At 44.7% G+C, this 26,208-nt stretch overlaps 3 protein-coding genes across 4 annotated transcripts; 2 read left to right on the top strand and 1 right to left on the bottom strand.

The window, feature by feature from the left end:
* The first annotated feature begins 473 nt into the window (after positions 1–473).
* dele1 (DAP3 binding cell death enhancer 1) lies at positions 474–7,834 on the top strand. The gene is made up of 12 exons (XM_023843013.2): positions 474–648; positions 1,543–1,660; positions 2,009–2,111; positions 2,470–2,617; positions 3,092–3,256; positions 3,759–3,832; positions 3,915–4,008; positions 4,883–5,025; positions 5,215–5,376; positions 5,934–6,026; positions 6,247–6,397; positions 6,838–7,834. The coding sequence occupies exons 1-12, from the start codon at positions 618–620 to the stop codon at positions 7,119–7,121; spliced, it is 1,566 nt and encodes a 521-aa protein (XP_023698781.2). The 5' UTR covers positions 474–617; the 3' UTR covers positions 7,122–7,834.
* A 94-nt stretch (positions 7,835–7,928) lies between these two features.
* Positions 7,929–11,652, top strand: LOC111859884 (transmembrane O-methyltransferase homolog). 2 transcript variants are annotated; one of them, XM_023843014.2, is made up of 4 exons: positions 7,929–8,252; positions 9,511–9,786; positions 9,905–10,101; positions 10,714–11,652. In XM_023843014.2, the coding sequence occupies exons 2-4, from the start codon at positions 9,675–9,677 to the stop codon at positions 10,999–11,001; spliced, it is 597 nt and encodes a 198-aa protein (XP_023698782.1). In that variant the 5' UTR covers positions 7,929–8,252; positions 9,511–9,674; the 3' UTR covers positions 11,002–11,652. The 2 variants fall into 2 exon arrangements, with proteins under 2 accessions (XP_023698782.1, XP_072573573.1); XM_072717472.1 differs by having other exon boundaries at positions 7,984–7,998.
* Positions 11,653–11,974: 322 nt separating this feature from the next.
* pcdh12 (protocadherin 12) lies at positions 11,975–22,086 on the bottom strand. Its single transcript, XM_023843012.2, has 4 exons — positions 18,660–22,086; positions 17,221–17,312; positions 15,945–16,093; positions 11,975–12,893 (listed from the first exon to the last, which is right to left on the bottom strand). The coding sequence occupies exons 1-4, from the start codon at positions 21,531–21,533 to the stop codon at positions 12,532–12,534; spliced, it is 3,477 nt and encodes a 1,158-aa protein (XP_023698780.1). The 5' UTR covers positions 21,534–22,086; the 3' UTR covers positions 11,975–12,531.
* Positions 22,087–26,208: the final 4,122 nt, after the last annotated feature.

Raw genomic sequence — 26,208 nt, 5'->3', positions numbered from 1 at the left:
TGTCAAATTCTAATTTGGGTAACTCTTTTCTGAATAAGTAAACACATCCTTACAGTGTGAAGTTTTTCCCCTGACTCTAGTCTTTCGTTCTCGAGAGGAAAACGCCTCGTCAATTGCAGTCGAATATTCAGATTACGGAACAAATACCAGAAGAGAAAAATCTGACAAAAGTCAGTCAATGGAACGATTTGATTGTTATAAAATTATCAGTATCTAATTATTAGTCCAATTTAAATGCTACCTTCGTGTTTCCTATTAAAAACATGATGCACCAACGTTTATAGAGTTATTTATATAATATTGCCCATGGTTGAACACTGTTAAGTTTGATACTTGACTACAGCAGGTTCTGCGTTCACATTTATAAGACGGTGGCGCGCGCGCTGTACTCCACGAGACGGGAAGGCGCCATTCGTTGCAGCTCGAGTTTAGCCCCGCCCCTCTGCGGTCTCGTGATTGCAGCACGAGGCGGAACCCAGCCAGCATGCGTGTGCATCACGCCATCGAGCACTATAGGTTGGCGGCGCATCGCTGGTCTACAATGTCATTTAATGTTCTTCGAATGAAAAACGTACAGGATCGCGAACACTCTAAACAGATACTATAAAGAGTACGCCATGTGGAGATTACATGGATTCGTGGGAAGAGGTAAGATTTGTTATTGCTGCAAACGTTTTACTGACGCAATCTCTAATTATGTGCTGCTAGTTTATACAGTATTTATTACAATTTATGACTTTATATAGTATTTATATACAGTAATATATACAGTATTTATTTGCAACATGTTTATTAAGTTGGGGAGTGTATTAGTAGTCGACTCGTAATTGCGATTTTAGCATAATTTAGTTGACATTGCTAAGGTGGCGCCGCCGGTAACTTGTCTGTACAGACCTATTTAGCAATTCCCGACAGGTCCAGACAAAACAATGCACCCAAGTAGTTTCGAAATCCACGATATGGCTTGAAACCTACCCATAATGTGTTGATGGTACGGAACGGGTGTCATATCAATTTTGTTTGATAATTTTTATCTTTCTGGTTTAAAAGGACACCTGCTGTCTATTTTCGAACCAGGCCAAAATAACCCCAACTGCAGTCTGTTCTTTTTAACCCGCGACAATATTACCAAACCAGCACAAAACTGGTGTGTAAACCGCGAAGCTACCAAGCGCTGACGCGGGCAGTTTAAACTAGTTTAAAAGTTGTTACTTAAAAAGTGAAAAGTTAATCATTTATGTCCCTAAACTTTTGGCCAAAAAATGACAGCCTAATCATTTTAGCTTATTTCCCTGAATGCCAAGTCCTTATAGCTAAATGTGGGCATAATCATTTGGATTCATATCAGAAGGTTGTGAATTTACATGGTGGGGCTTAGCTCATATACCTGCAGAGGTGCTTAAACATATTGAAATGGGGAGTCTGTGAAGTGAGCTGGTAATGACCGTCCTCATCCTTGGAAACGCCTAGAGGGGGTGCAGGTTAAGAGGCACTGCTGAAGGGAGGTGTGACACTAACCTCTTCTTGTCCATACATCTCTAGTCCTGGGTCGTTACCATGGCAACACCCCCCTCCGGCTCTCCCAAGGTCATCATGTGGAAGATGAGGTGCTCAGCACCTCCACAGCGCTGTCCACTGGCCTGCACCCCTCTGACAGCGGGTAATGCCCAGCCCCTTGACCACCTGTTTCATCATTCTAGATACCAGCAAGGCCAAGGTTATTTATAAATAATCTAGTATGGGCTGCTCGAAGGAGGCGAACAAGCAATGTCGGTCACTGGATTAATAGCAGAGTTGTGCATTCGCTGATGGACACACAGGTGTGTAATCCTCAGTGAACCGAGCCAACAAGTCATTAAAAAAAGACCTTAAAATAAATGTGAATATAACAGAAATGCAATGCTGATATTCAATTCATGCAAGTGACGGAGCTTGCTTTAATAAAAGATGTTTTGCGGTCCCTGTAATAGAATTGACACCTTTGTTGTTGCTGTTTTAAACAATTCAGCTCACAGAAAGAGGAGAATGGGAGGAAGAAGCAGAAGAAGAAAACCTTCAAGTTCTGCAGCAGTGGACTGCCGCGCTACACGGCCCTGGATGCAATGGGCTGGGTAAGTGGCGCCACCTATTTGACAGAACCCTGCATAACATAAGCAGAGGCTCTTATATCGCTGCGTTCAGGCGCTCACTATTTCTGTCATTCTTCCTCCTGCACGCTTTGATAAGGCTTTGATAAGGAATGATGGTGGTGTTATTTTTGGCATTTGTTTACACCGGTGTTTCCCAGCCCAGTCCTCGGGGACCTGTAGACAGTTCATGTTTTTGCTGCCTCTCAACTGGGAGGGAGCAAAAATGTGGACTGTTGGGGGGTCCCCAAGCACTGGGTTGGGAAACACTGGTATACGCTGCTAGGTGGAGAGGACGAGGAGGAGGATGTTGATAATTGTGATGAAGGCCCTCTTTTTGCAGGGCACAGCTGCCGTGCTTCTCATGCAGATCTGCAGGAAGATCCACTCACAGTTCGCTGTGAACGAAGCTAGTCCTGGATCTGGAGTCGGAACATACAGGGAGGCAGGATCACTGAAGAAGTGTGGTTATCGTGTGCTGCTGGAGATTTGTGAGTTTGTTAATATGCGCTGAACATGTGTTGTTTCAGTCTAGTCTACCACCCTGAATGACCTGATGTTAGGGATTGGATTCACCAGTTGTACATAAGGAACTTCTTTTAAGTGATTCAAAGCTAATATCTGAACATAATGCCTGTCAACATGAGTTGGGAATTCTGTAGAACCCAGGGTTAAGAAGCCTTGTTATTTCTATAAGAATGTCAATGCAGATTAATTGTTAGGAGATCCACCAAAACTAATGTTTTGGACAGTCAGTGTTAGTTTAGAACTAAATTAAGAGCTCTGAATTAAGGTTTGTGTATGACAAGCTAGAACACCCCAGCACTTCATGTTCTCTTCTCTAAAACATCTACAGTACACACTGGAAACAAATTTATTCATTATTCATCTCCTGGGAAGAGAAGAGAGCTCACATTTGGGGTCAAATCTGGGTATTGAGTCCTTGTGGTCGTGTCCATATGTAGTGTCTCGCCGGGATGTCCTCCCAAGGGGCGTGAGCGTCAACTGCCTGAGGTCTAGCCTGGAGGACAAGGGAAGTGGCACTGGGGCAAGTCACACCCCCCCGATGCCAGAAAACTCCACCTTCTACGATTCAGTGGGTGCGTCCCAGAGCAGTGACTCCCAATCAGGTTAGTGCTCATTGTTATCCTGTAATTCAAGCTAACTGTGTGGTCTCTATGCCTCATACCCAAGCAAAAGTCCTACTCATATATGACTGCTGGTCAGCAGTTAAAATGGAGACACATAAACACAACAGTGTTTGAAAATCCTCAGCAGAAAACATACATCACCATATGAATGGGCACACGCTCTTACTACTTCAATAATAATAATGATGCTTTACTGATCCCCATGGGGAAATTCTCTTTTCACCTAATCCCATCTTGCTCTCCATGACCTATAGACACTTATGTAGATGAGATTACACTTGCCAGCAAAGAGCAGCCACCTGTAGCAGAGGGGGGTTAAGGGCCTTGCTCAAGGACCTGCAGACATGACTATTTTGCCAGCAACCAGCAACTTTCCGATCACAAGCACTGAGGCTTAGCCCGCTGAGCCACACGCTACCAGTACCTACGCCATGGTTTTTCTGTCATGACAACAGAGGCCTCACTTTCAATGTCTTTGCAGATGAATCCCTTTCTTCAGTGGAAAGCGCTCATCAAGAAACTGCTACAGAAAATCATCTACACGAGGGCCAGAAGGTGAGGTTCCCGCAAGAATGCAGCTTCCTGCTCCCCATGGAGGTGCCATCGGGCTTATGCCGTTCACCCCTTTTCTCCTCAGGAGTACCCTGCACTGGACGAGGAGCTCGCAGGTGCTGCAGACAATCTGAGACACGTGGCCGAATCCAGCGTCCCTGTTATCCTGAACATCATTGGTAACACACCAGTATTTGTAGCATAAGTGTGTGTCACATACTGATGTAATCACTTTTCACTATTAAAACAGTTTACCTTCTTCAGGCCCAATTTCAAAATAAGCATAACAACGAACAGGAATTAAAAAAATATATATATATTAATCACCTATGTCCCATTAGAGGCTCCGTAATAAAGCAAAAAGAAGTTCATTAATTTTTCACAAACCCGTCTAAGAGTGATTCAAACTACAAGGATGAAAATGATTATGATTGTCTCAGAAAACGAGTACAGCGCTCATGCAAAAGTAGTAGAGGTAAACTTTAAACTGATTTTTAAACATATATTAGATAATCTATAAAAGGAATAATAATTAAAATTGCAAAGCTAGCTATGGTTTTTTTTCTATAATAGAGTAAAAATGTTTTAGCTAATCTTATACTCTGCGCTATAATGTTCATGCAGAATTGAAAGTAAGAAAAAGCCTGATCTTAATCTAGCTTACTAGTGATGTAAGAACTGTATGTGCGTAACATGCGATGTTGGTATTAATGTCGCACATCATCCAGCCCGATAATACACTACAGCCATTTTTTTGTATTCAGTACAAAATACCCTGGCACGCTTTGTGATGTCAACCAGTTTTTAGGCCAGTGGAAAACCAACAACTTGAAGTACTGTACTTTTGGTTCTTCGAGAAAGTTTCACTTGGTGCCGTGAAAAAGTGCCCTAAGCTCTCTAGGTCACTATTCATGCAGTGTACGTAGGTTCAGACTGAACATGAAAAAGAGGAATGTTGAGCCATTCATAGCGTGTAGCTATTCTATACTTAAAGGGCTATAAATGTGCACAAGTTTAAGTGTTATTTCTGTACTTTTGTACCATGGTGCACAGGCATAGAGAGCGCAATAAAGGGGGACAGCCAAGCCGCTTTCTTGTGCTTTCTGGCCGCCACCAAGCATGGCTACAGCAAGGCCCAGTTCAACACTGGCGTCTGCTACGAGAAAGGTCAAGGGGTCAGCAGAAACCTGGAAATGGTAGGAACCGCTGCTCTCACACCTGCTAGATGCCGAAGTCTCACTAAGATCACGACTGGACTGTAAATAATGGACATGCATATCCGTTTCCATTTGCCTGGTTTCCTTTATCTGTAATGCATTGCGATATCCAGGAATTGCGCCCTCTTCCCCGCTTTACATTCTCTTTCCCCTCATACTTTTCCACAGGCCGTTGAGTTCTACAGACAAGCAGCAGCAGGGGGGCACAGCCAGGCCCAATACCGCTATGCCATGCACCTCTTGCACAGTAGGGGGCAGCAGCAGCACACTGAAAACACACTCGTAGCAATTGACCTACTGGAGAAAGCTGCTGTATCTGGAGTGAGAAAGGTCAGGGCGAGTTGCTTGTCTGAGTACACATGTACAGTTTCATGCGGTGCCCCATTTCTGGCACATCCTGAATTCTAGATATCTAGATGTCTTGCTGTTTCTCTCAGGCAGGCTGGTTTCAAATGGTCTATATCCTCCTGAGATCCCATCCATTCATTTATGTCCATTATAGTGGACATTTTGTTTTTGCATCTATCTTTTCACTGATGTAAGGAAACATGTTTATTCCTGTTGTACACTAAAGAGAACATGCTGTGAAATTAGAAATGGAAATAAATTTGAAAAAAATCTAAATTGTAAGATGTCTTATTTCCTCCAAAGACAAATAACCTAAAATTGAAGGACACTTATTTTCTTTGGGTCTCAGGAGGATATTACAGTCAATATTACTGTGTTCTATGCCGTATGAAGCGGAATGCTTTTATTATCCTGGAAGGAAGTTGCTTGAATGCCTTCTGCGTTTCAGTTCAGTATCATTTGTAGGTGCATGAACTACCACATAGTCTGTACACAAGGTGAACGCACCTGCATCATAATGGCACAAATTCTGTCCCTAGGCTCAGGCATATCTGGGTGTGCTGTTTACCCAAGAGCCTACTCAGGACTGGCAGAAGGCAGTGCACTACCTGCGAATGGCAGCAGAGCACGGGGTGAGTGAGAGCAGCAACCACAAAAAAGTAAATAAATATGTTTTATATATATAGACACATACACACAAGGAAAAAAGTAGCACAAACTCATAAATCCTGAGCGTACAACTCTGGGTGTAATACTCAGGTCGAGTGCTCAGTGCTCAATCATGAATGGAGGTTAATCCCATCACTGTCAAAAGCTTAAACACGATTGGTCGGCTTGACTTCTGCTCCCCAGGACGCAGTCAGCCAGCTGTACCTGGGGCACTGCTACAGAGAGGGCCTGGGAGTAGGGCGGAGCCTCAGCACCACCCTGCAGATGTACCGGAGGGCAGCTGAAGGGGGAAACCCAGAGGCCCGGCGCATTCTCTCTGCCTGGAGAGCGGGGTGTAAGATACACACACACGCGCACATGCACACACACACACGCACACAGAGCCATTACAACATCCTCTCTCATATTGGATGCATGTATTTACACACACTCATCTCTACGGAAAATATTATTTTCTGCCATTACAAGTGACTCTGGCATTAATAGAACTTAATTTACTTGTAATTAATTTAATTTGAAATGGTTGAGGGCACAAATGAATCAAATTATCTTCCTGATATTGGACACATTTATTTTTATTAGTTAAATACACCTGCAAAGCTTGTTTAGGGGCCTGTAGCTGTTTGAAGACATGACATTAATGTTATACCCAATCAAGCCTCATTAAAGTAAAAATTAAGGAGCTAATTTAAAGCATACATACATCTTGAGGTCTTATTTATATAAGGCGTGACAGAATGCTGACCTGATGAGCTTTTTTTCAACCCTCTTCAGTCGTCGGCGTTCCTGAGAACGTGTTCCTGCGGTCGACTCGCTCGGCCCCCTGTTTCGCGTCAGCTGACCAGCTCCACTTCCTGTTAAGCGCAGGTTTCTTCAGCGCAGCGCAAGACAACCCCGAGTCTGGCTGTAGCAGCCGAACCCTCCCGCACAGCTGCAGCATGGGCAGCATCCACGCCTGGCCCCTGCTCTCTCCGCTGCCAGAGCTACCCCAGGAGTCAGGGTCATCATTGGTGTCCACAAACACTGCCCCCTGTGGGTGGACCATAGGAGTTGGATAATGGGCGCTTGGAGCAGGGAGGGTAGTCTGGGGATGCAGACAGGTTAGGGAGACGGCTAGGGCTTCCTGAGATTAAGGATAATGCTGAATTCATTTCAGTGAACTTGTGAAAAGATGCTTGACTGTTTACAATGTGAAACTTTGTGTCTGCAGGAATGAGGTCCAGTGTTATTCTCTAACCCAGGGGTGTCAGACTCCAGTCCTGGGGGGCCGCAGCCCTATGTATCTTAGCTCTTCCCCTGTTCCACCACAAATGATTCTGTGTGGTAATTAGCACAAGGAGTTGCAAGAAGTTGAATCAGGTGTGTTAAATGAGGAGAAATGAGGACTCCGGCCCCCCGGGACTGGAGTTTGACACCCCTGCTCTAACTGTACATCCTCTTTGCGACCATGGTTGGGTGATAGCTGGGGAGGCAGCACATCGCGCAATAGATGAAAATGAACCAGATTTGTATCAAAACGGAACTTGTTTCTCCAGATTTGCACTATTTATTTATAGACAGATCTGTTGCACTGGACTGCACAGAAATCATGGCCTGTATATATGTATGTATGTAGAGATAAAAAAGTACTTTGCCAAAGGATGTGTATGGGACTTAAGGCACTGGTATCCAGTGAGATGTGTGTATATATATATAAGATTATGTTGTTTAAGTCTGAGCATTTGTCAGCAGTTTCACAGAAAAAATAATAAAACTAGAAAAGTGTACTTAAGTTTTTGGGTTTGTGTCATTAATCTAGGTGAGTGTTTGATGAACAAAAAAATAACTTGTACTGTATATTACTGGGAGACTTCTACACCTTTAAGTGTGCGCAGGTATGCTTGTATCGGCTATGAGCCGGTCAGATTCGTGCTACTGACAGGAAACGGCTCCCAGGTAAAGTGAAATGTGACCTGACATATGTTTGTGACACCGGCGACGAATAAAACCGGAGTGATCTCTGCTGCTTATCGCTCGGCTTTCGTAAGCCCGTAGTTCATCTAGGCATGTGTTCCGGTTTTTATGTAGTTAGTAATTGATTTTCTTTTCTTGCGAGTAAATAATCAGAAATCCAACTCTCACTAGTAGTCCATAATTTATAATAATAAACGAAAAATTCACTGAATTGACGAAGGACGCAAAATTTCGGGGTAAGTCTATTCGTATACACCCGTAGTGAGAATTGCATTTTTACTAGTAAGAATTCATGTTATAGAGCTCTATAATTCAATTTTTATTAGTCATATATCCCCATTGATTTCCATTGTATTTTACCCTCGTCGTAAATTCAAAGCCGTAGATGATCGGCTGTTTCAGCGGCTTCCGGTTTGATTCGGGTTTCCTGTATTTGTTACACATCAAGTCAAAGTAAACTTTATTGTCATCTCATATGCGTGACCGCCTTAACTTTATGGTTAGAGTTAGCCTAGCTGTTGTTGTGTGCAGTAAAATACACAACTCGGTTAAGTTTAGCTTGCATTGACCACTCTAACAGAGTAGGCATCTTTATTTAGCTTTAACAACAGACTTGTTAAAAGACGGAACATATACTGTATGAAAGACAGAATACAGAAAAAAATCTGAATCGTTAGGACATGCATACAAAGGTGCACGTCTGCGTGGGCCAAAGAAATGCGAACGAGAACCGGAAGAGGCGCATCTGACATGGTGACAGTACTGACCCAATGCCAAAAACACGTGTTTAATTACTCCGTTCGTGAAAGTTTTTGCAAGCGTATATAAAATAAAACAGCATGCACTCCTGCTTATATGAATATCTTATCTGCTCAGTGAAAATACTCAAACGCTCTTCCTCAAAACACACTGTCATACACTGTCGTTAGAGTTAATACGCTTTATTTATTAAAAAGGAAAACTACTAGTTCTGTACCAATAAAACACACCACCACGAAGGATGTTTTAAATAAAACTGCAATGGTACTGGTAGCCCCAAGCCCCTCGAATGAACGTTATAGGCTGTCATACCCTCCGATATCCACAGTCCACCAAATGTTGGCTGGAAGCGATTTACCTGTTTGTAGTCTGCCGTTACTGCAGTTACTTCTTAGTTAGTCAACGTTGTATGATTACTGTTGAGTTTAGCAAAGCCAGCTGAAGGGCTTTTGTTATCCATTAGAAAACACACATTCTAACCGAACCAGAGCGTATTTTCCCAACACTCAAATCATGTTGATTAGTTCCTGATCGGAGGCTGTACGCACGTTTTTAGGATCTGTTCGGATTAACTGAAAATATGATGGCAATATTGGCAATTATAAAATGAAAACAACGATAAATCTGTGGGCGTCTTTTATGTCATTGTTAGTATGCATAGTGTTGCTTACACGGTATTGATACGAAGCAGTAAATCCTATATTACATAATTTTTTCCCCTTATATATTTCCCAGTAACCGCCTGAGTGTATCCTAGCTCGCAGTGGGATGTGGCTGCTGGCGCTCTCGCTCCCGGTGATGGTTGCTGTGGCGACGCGTTACTGGGCGGAGCTGGGTTCTTTGGGGCGGCGCGCGCTGCACGCGGCGCTGCGCTTGTGCCGCGGCAAGGCGTGCGCAGCATGCATGCCTTCGTTTTCGTTAACTGCACCCACGGCGAGGCTCAGAGTGTGCTGGAGACGTTTGACCTCTACGCCCAGGCGCACCCATCTCTTGCCATCGGCCGAGAGAAAGGTGAAGTGCATCATAGCAGATTAATTTTATTATTATTTTTTAAATAGATGTAGGTTGGTGTGCCTGTGCCTTCACCCAGCCCTGCAGCTACATAATATAAGTGGCCTATCACCTGCAGGGGAGTATGTGGAAGAGGTGGTGCGCCGCGTGGCCCCCAGTCAGGCCCTCGAGCTGGGGACTCACTGCGGATACTCATCCATTAGAATCCTGTGTGCTCTGCCTTCCTCCGGCCGGCTGCTGACTGTGGAGAAGGACCTCGCCACAGCTGATGCAGGAGAGGAGATCATCCTGGTGGCTGGTTTCAAAAACCCCCAAGTATGATTTTGCACACTCTGAATGCCATTCCAGCAGACCTCCTATGTGGCAGTCCTGCTGCATGGTCCACCTCATCTCCACACACACACGCAATACAAGTAGGTCTGCATCTGTAAATGTGTCCACGCAGATACATTCACACACCTCCAGGGGGCAGCAGGTAGGACACTTCTGGGTTTTACACAAATAAACAGACACTTCTAAACTGCGAAGTTGGCCAGTTTATTTTAGTAAAACATCCATTTCTGTACAGATTTGGTAAGGTTTTATATATCTCATTTTGTGATGTTCAAATTTTTGATTTCCTGAAAAAACAGAAGCGATATCATTACCAATTAGATTTCTGCTAATAAAATGTTCTAATATGGATTTAGTGAAATTGCGCTCTTGAAACAAACCAGTATTGAATTTAAATCTTTAAGTAATAGAATCCCATTGGTAATCACCAATGAACCCCTGTGCAAAGGCCCTTAATCCTAACTGCTCCATGGGTGCTAGATGCTCGCTGGCTCTCTTTTCTGACATTTCTCAGTTGCTACATGGTATTATGTGTTGTAATGACTGTGGCAGCTGCTGTAAGAACAGAGTGAACTTACCTGTGTTTCTTGCCAGTTCCAGGTGCTGACATCTCCATCTGTGGAGGCCATCACTCATTTGCACTCACATCTGGGGGACAAGCTAGTGGAGCTGGTGCTGATGGACCATGACGTGCAGCAGTACCTGCCAGAACTAATGCTGTTGGAAAGTGGGGGGTCACTCGCCACCGGCTGCGTCCTCCTGGCTAACAATGTACACCTTTCTGGAGCGCAGTCATTCCTTGATTACATTCGCAGCCAGCCAGGGAGATATCGCATAAACAGCTTGACCCAAGGTCTGCTGGAACTCAACTGGTGTCCCTAGAACCTTATAGACATATCAAACACATCATAATAGCTCTTAGGAAACCCAGGAATTAAGGAAAAAGAAACAGACCCATATCCATACAATCTCTTGGGGGATTAATATTACAGCTGCATACATTGGTAGTTCATACATTTTGTGGAAATATGCTAAATTGGAAACCTTCACCACCACTTATTATACACAGACATTTTCCAGAATTGCTTATTCAGTGCAGAGTTACAATGAGCTTAGAGCCTGTTCCAGGAATCAGAGGGCATAATGAAAACCTGCGGTAAGAATCTCGCAACATGAGCAGAACATGCAGACTCCTTTAACACCAAGCAGGCAGGAAGTGAACCTGTAAGTCTTGGAGCTGAAGGTATGAAATGTAGAAATCGGCCATCATGGTTATTGGCTACTAACCCAATTTTATGATGGAACTAAAGAGCTTAAGGAATGACACCAGCCTGAGTAATTATTTTATTAGAAAAACATGTACAAAGTGCTGTCTGTTTTGTTTATAACGGAAAAAAAATCCAATTTTACAAGATGGCTCTACCAGAGAGCTTAATTCAGACACATCTTGGCCAGTTTTTGGCCATGTCAAGACATTAAATTGTTGTGTATGTTTAACATAAATGTGGAACTCATTAAAAATGCTGTAGATGATTGCATTCTTTAAACATGTTGTTTAAATCTAGACTTGAATACAAGCTGTTGCTGGATAAAAATGGTTGGTTTCCTCTGGGACTGTGGACGGACGAGGTCCATTGTGCTCAGATTGTCACTCATTGCTTCTCAGAAGCAAGGTAGCTGTTATTGGCGTTTTGTCTTTGGAAACAAAGTGTCGTTTCCTTCACATGTGAAATGGGACCAGTTAGACTCACAAACAGTCCCCCTGTCCTTCACAATGGCCACCAGCTTGTTCCCACTGAGCCCCCGCTCTACTCCGTCAGTGATGTCTGCATAGCTGTGGGGGGGAATTTTGCCCCCCCCCCCCCTTTCTTTTGTTACTTTATCATGTTCAGTCACAAACATTAAAAAGTATCAGAAGTAGTGCTGGAAATGGCGACACTGAGGGTGCGTCAGCGCCCCTTCTGGTTGCTGGTGGTAATGCAGTTTCAGCTTGCCCATGCCAATAGTTTTTGTCATAGAAAAACAGCCTTATGTCAATTATCTCGCAATGGCTCAGAGGTGACTATGATTAGTGTTAGCTGTTGACAGCTACTAAAAAAAAAAAAAAAAGTAAAATCTATTGGCCGCTCCAACTTTCAGCACCCTGAGCTCAAAACGTCTTCCCACACTGATGAATAGGGGACTGCTTGACCTAATGAGTCTTTGAGTCAGCTGTTGTTGTTTTTTTTTGACACATAAGTGGAGGGCCAGGTATGCCAGGGAACCAGCGGGAATATAATTGGATGAGGTAACACCAAAGGGTCCAACCGCGGTCCCACCCGCACTGCCACTCACATCACTTACTATTGTTCTGGGGTCTAGCAAGGTGGAGCACTGCATTGCCGAAGGATTTCTGCCCCCGTCCCAAGGGTTTTAAGGAGGACTGGCGCCCCCTGTTGGTGTCCCGTCCATCCCCAAGGAACGGCGGTATGCAGCAGAGAGCCGGTACAGCAGCTGGGCAGGGGTGTGCGGCTGAGCCTCAGCCTTCTGGGTGAGCAGCATCTCAAAGAGCGTGCTGACCTCGGAGAGCAGGGCCCCGTCCAGGGGGGCCCCCTTCTCCGCCGTCTTCCCAAAGGTGGAGAAGCAGGTGTCATTTTTAGCTTCCATAGAAGGGGTGCAGGGGTCCGGGACCTGGGGCCCGTCAGGGACAAAGACGTTCTCGTGGTAGTCAGCGGTGACAGGGAGTGACAGACGTGCCATCCAGGCCGGGTCCGGCACATCGCAGAATACGTCATCTGTCATGAGATATAATGGAGCAGCTGTTAGTAATGCTGTACTTTAGCACTTATTGAGGCATCCTAAAGGAGCACAGGATCAGGCCAGAATGTGCTGGTCTTGGTTTTATTCAAAGTAACTAATATAGTTTTAAGCTATATTTACTGGAGTCTTCAAGATACTCCACCCAACGTCAGAGTAGTGTTTAGTGGAAGGAGTAAGATTTTCATCGCAGAGTGGAGCTGACTGCTTACTGTCCACATGACAAATAAATTCTGGAATCTTGAAACAAGCAGTGGCAGCTTTTGTTCCGCTGCAGATGCATTTAGCTTCTCCTGATGTGTGTGTAACCACAACGACTGAATCAGTAGGAGTCACGCATCGTCCCTCTTTGGGACTATTTACAGTAGCGCTGCATGGAGGCGAAAACAGGATAGAATTCCCCACAGGAAGCACATTCTTCACCTATCTGCTTGTAGTGAGTAAAGCTTTTCCTGTCATCTGTTGTTTCCTGAATCACAAAGAAGGAAACTGGATCTGGGTTTTACACAAATAAACAGAGGCAGAGTGACTGATAGCCAAAACAAGAAAACAAAATTAGTCATTTAAAAACCTAACAACAACACTGATGATCCAAACGGAATTCCTCTGGAAGTTTCTTGCGTTATTGATGCACAAATGTTTTGTGGCATACGTGCGCCCACAAATGTACATAAAAAGCACAACAGCCATTCAAATGGGCAGAAGCGGCAGAAGTAATCGATGACCCTGTGACTCCACGGCCTTTGACCTCTATTACCAGCGATGGGGTAGAATGACTGTTCTTGTGTTTCCCCACCTTGGGACACAGTCTCTGCAGACAGTCCTAATTGGTCTCAGCCAGAAGAGGCCCCAGTCCTCGAAACAGCACTGAAGGATGGATTTAATCTAATAATGTCTGGATACTCCACAGACGCACATGCAGACCTTAAGGCGCTCAACTTCGGCACAATATAGAAATTGTGTTCAGTCAATGTTTTTTTTTTTTTTGCAGGAAACCGACACAAACTATAAAAAGATAAAAACACAACCAGCTGCGATTAATTGCTGCACACAATAGCACACAGACACACGTGTGCCACCCGATCATAGGTCTGTGGTCCAGATTTAGATTAAAGAAAAATGAACAAAAAAAAACACTCCAGAGCCTTTAATGACGCCATAGGTGTTTCAGCTGGTGGTACGGGTAGACAAAATCTTCATCCAAACAAGGACTAAGATAAACAAAACCTTATCTTAAATAATCATCGGGTCAAGTGAAAAGGCCCAGCACAATCTTGAGCATAACGGCTTTTCGTGAATAACTGTTGAGGTCATACCACAAGAGCGTCTGTTTTGAGAATACTAGCGTGAAATGTTTGTCTTGCCACAGGTCTGCGCAAGCTACCTGCTCCATACCAAAAGAACACATGACAAAAATATCAGCGGTGACTCACCGGCAGTCATTGCGCTAAAATTTGAAAACCGGAAGAAAGTAATTGCCACCCAAAATTTACAATCCAATCCATTTTAAAATCCAATTTAGTTTCACAGTCGCACTGCAGTAAATCACTGCAAAATGTGGAGTCTAGCTCCAGAGTTAACGGTGCTTCCGGAGTGAGCCATGTGGCTTCGCCTCGTTACAACTTAATTAAGAGGAGGGAGAGCCAGCGGCACTCATTAATCCTTTGAACAACTGTGCTTCCATTGAAACCAGAACTAGCCGCAAAAACACCCAACCCCTCCCCCAAAGAGCATGGGCCTTAGATGTAGAGGATGGTAATGGAAGTAGAGCTCTGCCTATCCAGGATTGCGGTTAATTTATGATTAACTAATTGAATTGCCAGTCAACCGCAGACTTCTGCTTTGAACAGCCTAACCCTGGAAACCACATGAAATGGAAAAATCACTATTATTATTATTATTATTATTATTATTATTATGTACACTTGTACTACGCATCAGTGTGGACATTAACCTGAATTTAAATAACTTTAATTTTTATTGCATCAAACCTCTCACAATATCTATGTATGAATCAGGCTCCTGATCGTCACCCTGTGCTCTTTTCTTTTATGTAAACAGAGGCACAGAAAAGGTTGGAGGTCTGCTAACAGATAGCGCTGAACAAGAGGAGCACCACTAGCAGATCGCTGCACCGTGTCTTTCAACCACAATGAGGGGGGGACCTGCAATGTGATATTAGACCAGCAGCGAGCAGAGCCGTCTGATCACGTTCAGCCTCAGAGCACAAACGCAGGGGTTGGGGGGGAGTTTAAGGGTTGGGGGTGGGTGTAGTTCACTCCACACAGAAAGCAGACAGATGGAATTACAGCCATAAAGGATCCTGGGATTATGTACTTAAAAGAAAGGCCAAGGATGGTTTTTTTCCCTCTTCGCAAAGGTGCCTTTAATGAGAGCGCTAACGCTGAAAGGCACAGTCCCACAGTTCTAGTGTGAGCTGCTGCGTCAGTGATCCCTGTGGGTGCAAATGAGTCACCGGGGGGCCGACGGCTGCGCTTTTCTTTGTTCAGTTTGTGTATATGTGTATAATGCAGAGCAGCACATCGACATAATCTGACTTCAGCACTCGCGGGTGTGAAAAGGCGAGACGGATCCCCACGCAGTGAGCGAACGGCAAGACCACGAGCAGAGCACCTCATCCCTGGCCTAAGCAGAACGGCATTCGTTCTTAGGGTTCTTCCTCTTCATACTACAGTTCTATGACTCATATTGGCAAATTATTTAATTGCATACACTGACACAAAGTCCATAAAGATGTATAAGCCACACAACACGGATCAATCTCATATTCAAACAACAGAACATTTAGTCTACAACAGGTTAGAGAGAAATCACTATTGATTTCTGACAATTTTACTAAGCAGAGTAATCTGCTCTTTCCAGCTCAGTTGCAGTAAATTGTATATTGCTAAAATAATGTTTTTTCTTTTATGGGTATGGCATGGTTAGACTGGGAAGGTTGTTTCCCTACTATTATTTTTTAAGGGGAAATGTGCATTAGGAGAATAAAGAGCACAGTCAGCTCCTACCTGTGTTGTTGAGTAGGGTGTCCAAGCCCTCCCCCTGCAGAGGGTCAATCGGCGAGTCTCGACCCATATCCCAGTCCACATCTCCGGCCTCGCTCTCGCCGTGTCCGCTGTCCTTGGTGCTCAGCCAATCAGCATCCTGCACAGCAGACCTTCAAAGGAGTGCAGGAAACATACAAGGACATATGACTGGGCTGCAGTGAAGAGCTAAAGCTTGTCGCCAGCCGCCCCCCCCGCCCCCCCAACCAAAGCACCCGACATACTGTCTGGTGGGCTGCCTAACCCCCACATGTGCCAACTGCTAGCAGAGATTGGGGAGGGGGGTGGCTCAATCAGGATATCAGCTTAAGACTAAACCCAAGACAACTCGAGAACTGGGCAGCCAGAGAATCACACATTTAGGCACCACAACTCACCCTTTTCATATTTTTCTGCTAACTGGGGTGAAGCATCAAGGCAATGAGGCAGCACGGCTCTGCTAGCAGAGCAAGGTGAAGCGGAGGGCGTTACTTCATTATTGCAGGGACTTTAAGGAGCCAGACTTAAAAGCTGTACCGCATGTGCTGCTGATTAAAGCTTTTGCGATAATGACAGTCTGGTGCCCAGCCGTGTGGAGCCCCATCGGGTCCCGTGAGTCAGTGTGTCTCCACCACGATGGAAAACCTGCAGGGACTCTGACAGCCCGCGCCAGTGCGTATGGGCATGGATTCTGCAGCTCTGGGTGGGACTTACCAGAACAAATAAACTGTCTATCTGAGAGCTATTACTCAGAATCACGTCAAGGTCTAAAAATATCGCCAACTCAGGTGTGCACCGCCTTAAACGCCTTAAATTTCTCGAGGCCTCCACTCACTTTATGTTTGAAGATCTTTTTACTGGAATCAGAATTTTCTTTTTTCTGCAAGTATTTGCCTATTGCAGTTAGTCTTTAGGCACCACACTGCTGCATCAGCAGTCCATTCAGTGCACAGTTTGAGCTCTGGGGGTATGTTTGTCTATATGTTACATTCATTGTCATTTGCAAGGTTTGCAGCAAAGCTTGTGCGCATTTCAGTGTATGCAAAAGTAAAACGTTCACAAACGTTTCATTTAAAAATGAATAAACAGATTCCCCCAGGACAGAGACTTCAGATTTATGCAGCCCTGCTTCCTGAAAGGAAGCCTGGGCAGTTAACCCAGGGAGGGACAGGGAAGGAGGGAGGGGGGATTCCTGTGTCCGTGCAAACAGAAGAATGCCAGCTGGTTGTCGGACAAAGGCTGAGGTGGCTGTGCCCCTTACCTGCCAGTTCGGTGTGAGTACTTGTTTCCCCGGAAGTTGGGACGGGGCTGGAACTGGCCCTGACGCAGCAAGGAGAGCAGCTGCGACACTTGCTGTACAGCAGGAGACATGAGTCAGAGTGAGTGAGGTCCGAATCACACTGGCATAAAAAAACATCATAAAACTGCAAATACAGTTATGTGCATAAATGCATGTACACTAAAGCCAATATATGTTAATAAACTTCATATTTCACAACAGCTTAGTATAATATAAAAAAAAATTACGTAGATAAATACTGTATACATCGACATACAGATTTATTGTTGTGCATATGCATTTATCCAGTTAATGGAGATTATTATGTGCAGTGAACACGTATTGACAAACAGGTTACTAATAATACTTTTAGCTAAACCCCTTTGTTAAGTATTTTACTGGAGCCATTCAAGTTAAGCACTTTTCTCAAGGTTAGTATGACTGAAACTAGCAACCTTCAGGTGCACGTTCTTAACCAATACGCATCTGTTGAATCAGGACAGCGAGAGTCTAATCCATTTATGGCTTCAGAAGGCACTGTATGCAGTGTGGTATGAGCCTGCAGTGGAATGCCCTAAGCTGTGCACTGGGAGAGTGAAAAGGCAAAAATGCAGTGAATCCAGTTAAAAGTCTGCCTTAAGACAGGAAACTAGTTTTTGTCAATCACAGGAAAGGCTCCATGCAAAGGAACCATTCTTCCCGAGTTTCCTTCCAGGATGTCGACCGCAGACGTCTTAGCTTTTCCTCAGAGACCTCCCTTCCCTACTGTACTATTAACTGGGTCAGGACAGTGGCTAAACTGGATAAGGGTCCATCTTACCCTACCCTGGCTGAGATGCACCTCAGGAACTGGGACGCAGTCCAGATACGCCAAAAGCAGTGGGCAAGCTTTGAAATGAGACCCGTTACTTTTCTGTTTTTTAAAGAAAACCTAAAACGCACTAGGTAACTGTCTGTTGATGGCCCAGACATGCTTGGGCAGTGTTGTGTTCCCGTAAAAACATAGCTGAGTGTTCTCTGACTATGTCCCCTCCGGGTGATATAGCAGCCGCACACTGCCCTGCCATGTTTGAGGTAACCAGTCACTGCAGTGTCTTGGGGCTGAAGAAGAGCTTCAGTTACCGAATGTGCAGCCAGACCCCCTGACAGCTACAACGTCATCCATCAAGAGTCACTTGGGGCGTCTAATCAACCCATAGTCCAGGCAGTCAATAAACCCACATATCCCAAATTCTACAAACAACTAAATGCAGAATTCCCCTCCAGTGAAATGAAACATTACAAATGGCTCTACTTTTCATATTAAGTTACCAAATTGCCAAACCTCAAACATTACCATGTTTAACAGCTAATTAAAGAAAAGTAGAAATTATACAAGACGTCACAGAGGAGGGATGTGTGTGTGGTGGTATGGTGCTTACTTGGATTTCTGGAGAGGTGGAGGAGAGCTCAATGGAGCCGTTTTCACCAAAGGCCGCCATTGACAGGCGAACCAGATTCCGCAGCAGCTGCCGATGATCTTCGGCCTCCTGCCCCCTCCTGGACTCTGAGTTCTTTGGCCTCCGCAAGGTCGTTGAGGATGGGGAAGGAGAGGCAGGGCACGGTGGGTCTTCAGACCCAACTTCTATCCCAGACTGTCCATGGCGCTTTAATGTGCCTGCCTGGGAATGAGAACATGCAGACTCCGAGTTCCTGCTTCGACGCAACGTGCGGTAAGTCGCAGCGGGGGTTCGGGGCAAGGTTCCGTCAAGTTCATCATTGGTAGATTTGCAGAGTGCCCTCAGGGGATTTAGTGGAAAGGTCTCCTGCCCAGAGAAAGATTCATGTGGCCCTGTATCACTGGTTGGTGGAGAAAGGAAAGGTTCTTCAATTTCTGAAGCAACAGCAGAGAGTCGCTGGGCTTCACTCTTGGTTGGGTCAGCCCTCCGACCTCTCAAGACTGGTACTAGCTGGATGTCGGTTTTCTGAATCTGTTTTTGAGGACGGCGAGGGTGCCGTGTGTAGCTGGACTCGGCCTGTCTGCAGTTATAAGCCCTGTTGTCACGTTTTTCTGGACGACAGAACGTTGTTATCAGGGCCACAGCCAGGAGAACCAGCAGGCAGGTGACTCCCAGACAGACAGCGAGCATCATTGTGAAAGTTAGCTGGCCCCGCTGGCCGGGGGATGAGTTCTTTAAGTGGTCGAGCAAGTTGATAAAAGTGATCTCCAACGTAGTGCTAGTGGATAGTACAGGGGTCCCCATATCAGACACTGTGACCTCAACCTCATACATTTTGCCTATCAGCTCTGTAGCATTGCTTGTGTTTACATATAGTTTTCCTGTGGAATCATCAAGCCAAAATAACCCATCAGATTTTTTGTTTGTTATCCTGAAGTGCAATTTCCCATTAATGCCAGAATCTAAATCACTAGCCCTGATCGTTGTGGCCAGGAAACCTTCAGACTGACCAGCAACAGAGTGATTGCCTTCTACTGAGGATGGACCACTAAGCTCATGATGGACATCGACCTGATTCCCTAGTTCTCTCACTACCTCTCCTTTTTCTGCATTGACTGGAACGCTCACGCGGGCTCTGCTTTTCTTTGGAACTGGGTCTTCAATAACTGGGGCATTGTCATTGACATCCTGAACATTGATCACCACTGTGGTGCTGCCAGTGAGTGGCAGCTGGCCGTGGTCCACGGCCTCCACAACGAAGGAGAAGGTGTGAGACTCCTCGTAGTCCAATGACTGCCGGGCAAAGACAGCTCCACTGGTGGGATGGATGGAGAAGAACGTTGTGGATGTCCCCAGCTCATTTGACTCCTGGATGGAATATGAGATCTTCCCGCTGAGATCCAGGTCAACATCATGGGCTTGCACAGTGAGCACATGTAGGCCTGGAGCATTGTTTTCATTGACAGAGGTCATGTAATGAGTCTGTGAGAAGGTAGGAGCATTGTCATTCTCATCCTGCACATGAACGGTCAGGTATGTGATGCAGGACAGTGAAGGGTCACCATAGTCCTGGGCGATCAGCGTCAGATTGTACTCCATCTCCCGCTCACGATCCAAGGTGCCATTTGTGATGATCATGTAGTTATCCCTATGGATCTTCTTGAGACGAAAGTGACCTGCTGCGTGCTTGATGTGAAGGCCGACCTCCCCATTTGCCCCCGAGTCCATGTCTGACACCATAACCAGCGCAAGAAAGGTCTCGTCTGCTGCGCCTTCTGCAACAGTTGCCACTGGTGAGCCCTGGGGTGTCCAGGTGACATGAATTTTGGGGGCGTTATCGTTAACGTCCGTCACCTTTACATGTACCTTGCAGTGGGAGGGCATTGCATTGGGACCCAGGTCCCTTGCCTGGATCTCGACCTCATAAGAGCGCTTCATCTCATAGTCCAACGTGCCAATCAGGGTCACGGTGCCATTAAAGCGGTCCACAGTGAAGAGGTTTCGCACATCTAAAGGGGAGTGCTTGCTAAGGAAGTATTCAATTTGTCCATTAGCTCCCTGGTCGGGGTCACTGGCCTTCACAGTAATTACAGGAGTGCCACGTTGGGTGTTCTCGCTCACCACTATGGTGGGAGTGCTGTCCTCAAACATAGGACTGTTGTCGTTGGAGTCTAGCACGTTTATCTTGACCAGCGTGCTACCTGATCTGGGAGGGTTACCCTTGTCCCAGGCCATTAGAACCAGCTCAAATGAGGACTGGCTTTCACGGTCTAGCTCTTTGATGACCACCAGCTCCGCTTGCTTGCCACCCTCTGAGAGAGATTTAACATCTAAGGAAAAGTGTTGGTTGGAGGACAGAGAGTAGGTCTGCAGGCTATTGGGCCCAGCATCAGGGTCCACAGCACGGTCCAGCGGGATGCGCGTGTGCAGCGCAGCTGCCTCAGAGATCTCCACTTCCTGCTCAGCATTGGGAAATACAGGGTCGTGATCATTCTTGTCCTCCACCTCCACCACTACATTGAGAAAGTGCATTGTACCATCCTGCCGGTACAGCACACTGAAATGTATCTCGCACAGGCCCGAGTTATGGCACAGAGCCTCACGATCGAGCCGGCTGCGTGTGATAATCAGACCGTCACCTCTCCTGACTTCGAAGTGTAGCACATTACCGTGCTCCACAACCTGAAAGTCCTCAAGGGAGCCGCTCTCCCATCGCTTCTGCAGGTCGCTGCTCAGCTGACCCACTCTCGTGCCGCGGGGCTGCTCCTCCAGTACGTGGTAACGAAGAGTAAGGGGAGCCCCCGCGTCCTCCGAAAGGACCCGTGGCAGCAGGCAGAAGAACATCACAAGCAGCATGACTGAATCCCCGGCTACGATTCAGCTTTCAAAGTTGCATTCTAACACGTATCGCTTGAACAAAAAAAAGAACTAAAAACCTGTATCAAAAGCCGCAAAATATCAACACATTTGTCGATCAAAAATAAATTAAAAATGTATTTAAAACTATTATTGTTTCTATAAAACGCTTAAATTCTAAGCGATAAAGCCGTAACTCAGCTATAAGCATGAATAAAACAAAATTAAATAAACGTTGTTTAGTCAAAACTATAAATTAAGTTCTAAAAACTAATGTATTGCAATTACACAAATCTTTATATCTTTATCCGATACCTTTACATCCGATTTATATCTTTACGCGATTTCTTTATATCTTTATCCGAAATAAACTCAACGGAAAAATATAATAATAGACGAAGAATTTTATAAGAAGTCCGACATATGTTTATAAAGAAATGACGGTACCGGTAGCAAGAAGCGTTGCAGTCCCTTCATTAGTGACTCACGCACAGATGTTCATCCATGCGCTCCCGAGCGCTCAGCATTGGAAACGGCAGATTGTAGTGAAGTGGCAAAGTTTTAGTCTGTGATTACTGTGGTGGAAAGCAGCCAGTCATACAAGCTGGGCGGGGTTCGGAGATCCGTCAGGGACCAGCCTGCATCGCAGAGCGGCCTGGGGAGGGAATAGCACGCGTGGTCTTGTCAGGAAAAACGATCTGACCCGCAATAGTCCTTTGTGTTCTTTTCCAGCATAAAATCATATCAATATCTTCTCAGGGGTTAAGTGTTTTTCTTACTCTTGGCAACTAGACTAGATTAAAGATTGGCACTTAGTTCGAGTGGAGCTTGAACCAAGTCAAGTCATGCCTTAACGGGGTGGCGTTGCTAGGCATGTTGAAAACAATCAAAAACTACAGAAAACTGTCGATGATGAACATACGAAGACATTACATATCTGTGTTTTCAGCATTAAAGGCATCTGCGCTGACTGTATTCTTATGAAATTGGTTTATGCTCTAGTTTTCTGCGATTGCTCGTTTCCAGATTATTTTTGGAAATATATGCAATAGTTGGTACAATAAAAGGCACGTCGTAATGTCAAGTTCTCAAAGATTATGGAGATGGATTTTAACAAGGACGTTAATATGTCAATTTATTATTTATTATGGTATGTTTTACCATAAGAATTCACAACATTGTTTTTAAAACAATTTTTAAGATTCAGACAGAAAATCAACTTGAAACTTTAACAAGCATTGAAAATTAACAGTGTACCTAATATTAAGCAGAGGCCAATTAATACTTATAACCAAGCAATATACCTACTACTATGCAACTCAAATCAGAACAAACTACCTGAAAGTCAATTCAGAAACAAAGTGACTTGAATCCAGTGGAATGTCATGGAAGTGATTTACAGCTTAACAGAAGGATGTCACTCAGTACCAGAACATTCAAGATAGACGGGGTGTGATGACTTGTGTTCCTGTATGTTTTTATCACTTGCCAGGGAATGAGGTGGAAACCATCAACACAAAAATCCATTAGCATGGAGGTCAGAAAAGCCTTTTCTTGAAGTGACAAAGAACAGGGTGGTAACTCCATGAAAGATGTGGCAGATAGAAGGGCAATAACAGAGATAAAGACCTTCTTCTAGCTGTCTCCCACAGGAATGGCACTTCTGGGTAGATAAAGAGCAAACACTAAGATAAGCAGCGGGGTCAGGGATTTGGGGATCCCCCCCCAGGACCATACAGGACCTGTGCAACCAAACTGCATCCTTTTCACCAGCAAAGCCCTTTGTCTAGTTAGTTTTGTTGGTCTAAGTCATTCCAAGAAGCCTTGATAAAGTCTTAATATGAAGGAAAGTAATCACTGCTTGGAATAGTTACAGATGGAAGGACTTGAGGCTGTGTTTAAATTGATTCAATACCACATACAGCTGTGTGTTTAAGGTGTGTGTGGGGTGGGGGGGGGGGCATTACAATTTTGCAAACTTTAAAGGAAATCAAAGAGATTTTAAACAGGCTTTGAACTATTGAAATTCATCGTGGAAATCAATTTAGGAGACCAAATTACAGGTATCTAATGTTTTATCAGCTTGTCTATTTGCTTACTATATGAAAGCAATACTTCCATTGATTTTCAGCAACTATCCAAAGTAACATCTCAAAGGATAACACACATATGAAAGAGTGGGGGATATGAGTCCCATTAAAAAAAAAAACTATTTTGTTTCTTTTGTTATCATTCTCCATGTTTTCAAGTGATCACAGATTGTTTTGGCCGTATAATTTTGAGCCTGATGAACATCACCCTTAAACGCTTCCACTTACGTCGCCTTCCCTTTGTTGTCTGAAGACAGTTGGGTTTAGCGTACCTTTCCATAAACTGCTTCCATACAGCTCTGCTCCAGACCTCCAGTGTGCATAAGGCAGCTGAGCAACAGCTGGGACCGTATAGAGGAAGAGTCGTTAGGCCCAAGAACTAGTCTGCTGTTCCCGTGTCGGACGTTCGTCGAGGAAGAAGCTATAGTGCACGGTTCTGGTATAGGAAGTGTGTCGAGGATTTCACATCAGCAGCTGTTTCCAGACTCTGCTAAAGCAATATATGACACCACATTTATAAAGTGACTGGAGTCAGTGGTGTTTCATCTCCTAGTTGAGTGAAAGCACTGATGGCCAGGGGGGTGGCAGCTGGCCACAGTGAGCAGAGCTACCTCTCTTTGGGCAAACCCATTACATCGTTTAACTCATTCGCACAGGTACATAATAAGCTAACGCTGTTATTTATCAGTGGCAGCCAACTGAGTGGGACAGCCAGAGCGGGACATCTGCAGAGCCACCAGGTGCCAGTGTGATTAAGGAAGAGGACAGAACGGTTTCAGTTTCAAATCCCTGGAGGGGATGGGCTGTACCAAAGAGGAAGATACTTAAAATGGCACAAACAGAAGAGTATAGAATGGTCTGTTTATTATGTCTGCAAAAAAAACTATATAACAAAGTAAAACAACTTTTGCTTATATTTTTATATGGCTAAGTGTCCCAGCATGCCTTTCACTGAAAATCAGTGGGCATTGGGTAGGCAAAACTAAGTGTGTTCTTTCTGTCTGTCAGTGGGGGAGGTGTCGTCCATCGGGGGCTATCAAATGGACGGATCTCCCCCCACGGCGCTCCTTTCCCTGCTCGCTTCATCAGATTACAGCCCGGCACCAATCCTCTGTCATCTGGCTGCCCTGTTCCTGCTCTGGATCTTTTCTGTGTGGGTCAGGCAGCCATCAAGTTTTCTGGCGTGGGGTCATTATTTTGCCTAATCCTCCTCCCAGTACACCTCATTCCTTACTGCAGCCGCCTCCACTGCCCCTCACCCACCCCCCACTGTATCCAAACATCATTGTTTTGCAGAAACAATAAGATCAGATACACAGGAAAAAGTAAAAAGAATTCGGGATATTTTCCCGTCTGGCACATTATTCTTGGCCAGCATTCGCTCCGGAACTAAGTTATCTTTGTGTGAAATGCATACATATATATTTAAAAATATCCAGCATATAAACATAAACAGGAGAATCTGCATGACATTCAGGTTGGTCGGGTGTCTTGCACTACAATTAAAAGTCACAGTTGCAGCTGCTTCCGTCTGCATGATCTTCTGCTGCCCAGCGAGGTCCAGACAGACAATGGTGCTACCATGACTTAGGGTCAACACTGGTTTACACTAAGGGAGTGTTAATGCATGACAAACCATACATTATACATTTTTTAAATGCACGGCTGTGGAGGTGAAGACCCACCCCAAGCGCAGCTTATTTGTTTGTACCTGAAGACATCATGGTTACGATCAGAAAAAGGATTTATTAGTAAAATTACTTTCTTCCGCCAATGAATTAAACGTTTTGCTTAGGTGCGACCCAAGCCACCATAATTAATCTGAAAATTGTCCCTTGGTAAACATGCAAGCCAAATGTGTAGTGACCGTGGTATAATCTGGTTAATGCACTCTAAGCCGTGCATTAACCCTTTATTAGTTCGAATTAAAACATTTTAATAGTGCATTAATATACCATTGTGACTCACCTGGTTGGCACTACATGCCACGGTGTGAAAAATTAATCAACATCCTTCTGACCAATCAGATTTGAGAATTCAAAAGGGACAAGGGTTAATTACTCATAACAATACTTGTTTGATTTTGAGAATGTATGAAATGCTGTAGAATGCTTAGGAGTAATTTTATATGTAAATATCGCGAAATGTGACGGGAAGACGAAAAGCCGGACAGACGAATGAATGTGTTTATGGAAAAAATGAGGTTGAGAGTATTCAGTGCATTTTCAGAATAATTTAACTAGTAATTTTCAGATTACACATCCACGTAATTCTAGGTCTGACATTTTATAGGCAAACGCAGGCAACGTTTCATGAGCTAAAGGGACCCAATATGGCAGAGAATGTGCACAGATACCAGTTCCTAAAGATACAGCATCTACCTATATTTAGTTGCAATGGGCTGAAGCAGGTTATGATTTTTATCTATTTATACGCCTATGTATTTTCCCGGTGCTGTTCAGAAACTTCAGGATTCAAACCCATGTCCTTAACCAGTACATTACCCACTGACCTATGGGATGCAGAATCTATGCACAATGTGGGGACTGGCTCACTGACACCAGTTCAGCAAACCCATAGAGGCA

The sequence above is a fragment of the Paramormyrops kingsleyae genome, chromosome 10 (genome assembly GCF_048594095.1).
Source record: "Paramormyrops kingsleyae isolate MSU_618 chromosome 10, PKINGS_0.4, whole genome shotgun sequence".
In the NCBI taxonomy this organism is placed as follows: domain Eukaryota; kingdom Metazoa; phylum Chordata; class Actinopteri; order Osteoglossiformes; family Mormyridae; genus Paramormyrops; species Paramormyrops kingsleyae.
Note: the sequence above shows the minus strand (reverse complement) of the source record. Positions and strands in the feature narration are given on the sequence as shown.

What these genes read in the sequence shown, in the direction of transcription:
- dele1 (XM_023843013.2), top strand. Translation starts at nt 618, where the DNA reads ATGTGGAGATTACATGGATTCGTGGGAAGAG. An exon ending in TCGTGTGCTGCTGGAGATTT is followed by an intron (nt 2,618 to 3,091) that starts GTGAGTTTGTTA and finishes GTCCATATGTAG; the next exon opens with TGTCTCGCCGGGATGTCCTC. An exon ending in GAGCAGTGACTCCCAATCAG is followed by an intron (nt 3,257 to 3,758) that starts GTTAGTGCTCAT and finishes ATGTCTTTGCAG; the next exon opens with ATGAATCCCTTTCTTCAGTG.
- LOC111859884 (XM_023843014.2), top strand. Translation starts at nt 9,675, where the DNA reads ATGCATGCCTTCGTTTTCGTTAACTGCACCCACGGCGAGGCTCAGAGT. An exon ending in TGCCATCGGCCGAGAGAAAG is followed by an intron (nt 9,787 to 9,904) that starts GTGAAGTGCATC and finishes TATCACCTGCAG; the next exon opens with GGGAGTATGTGGAAGAGGTG. An exon ending in CTGGTTTCAAAAACCCCCAA is followed by an intron (nt 10,102 to 10,713) that starts GTATGATTTTGC and finishes GTTTCTTGCCAG; the next exon opens with TTCCAGGTGCTGACATCTCC.
- pcdh12 (XM_023843012.2), bottom strand. Translation starts at nt 21,533, where the DNA reads ATGCTGCTTGTGATGTTCTTCTGCCTGCTGCCACGGGTCCTTTCGGAG. An exon ending in TACTCACACCGAACTGGCAG is followed by an intron (nt 16,094 to 17,220) that starts GTAAGGGGCACA and finishes ACTCCTTTGAAG; the next exon opens with GTCTGCTGTGCAGGATGCTG. An exon ending in CACCCTACTCAACAACACAG is followed by an intron (nt 12,894 to 15,944) that starts GTAGGAGCTGAC and finishes ATCTCATGACAG; the next exon opens with ATGACGTATTCTGCGATGTG.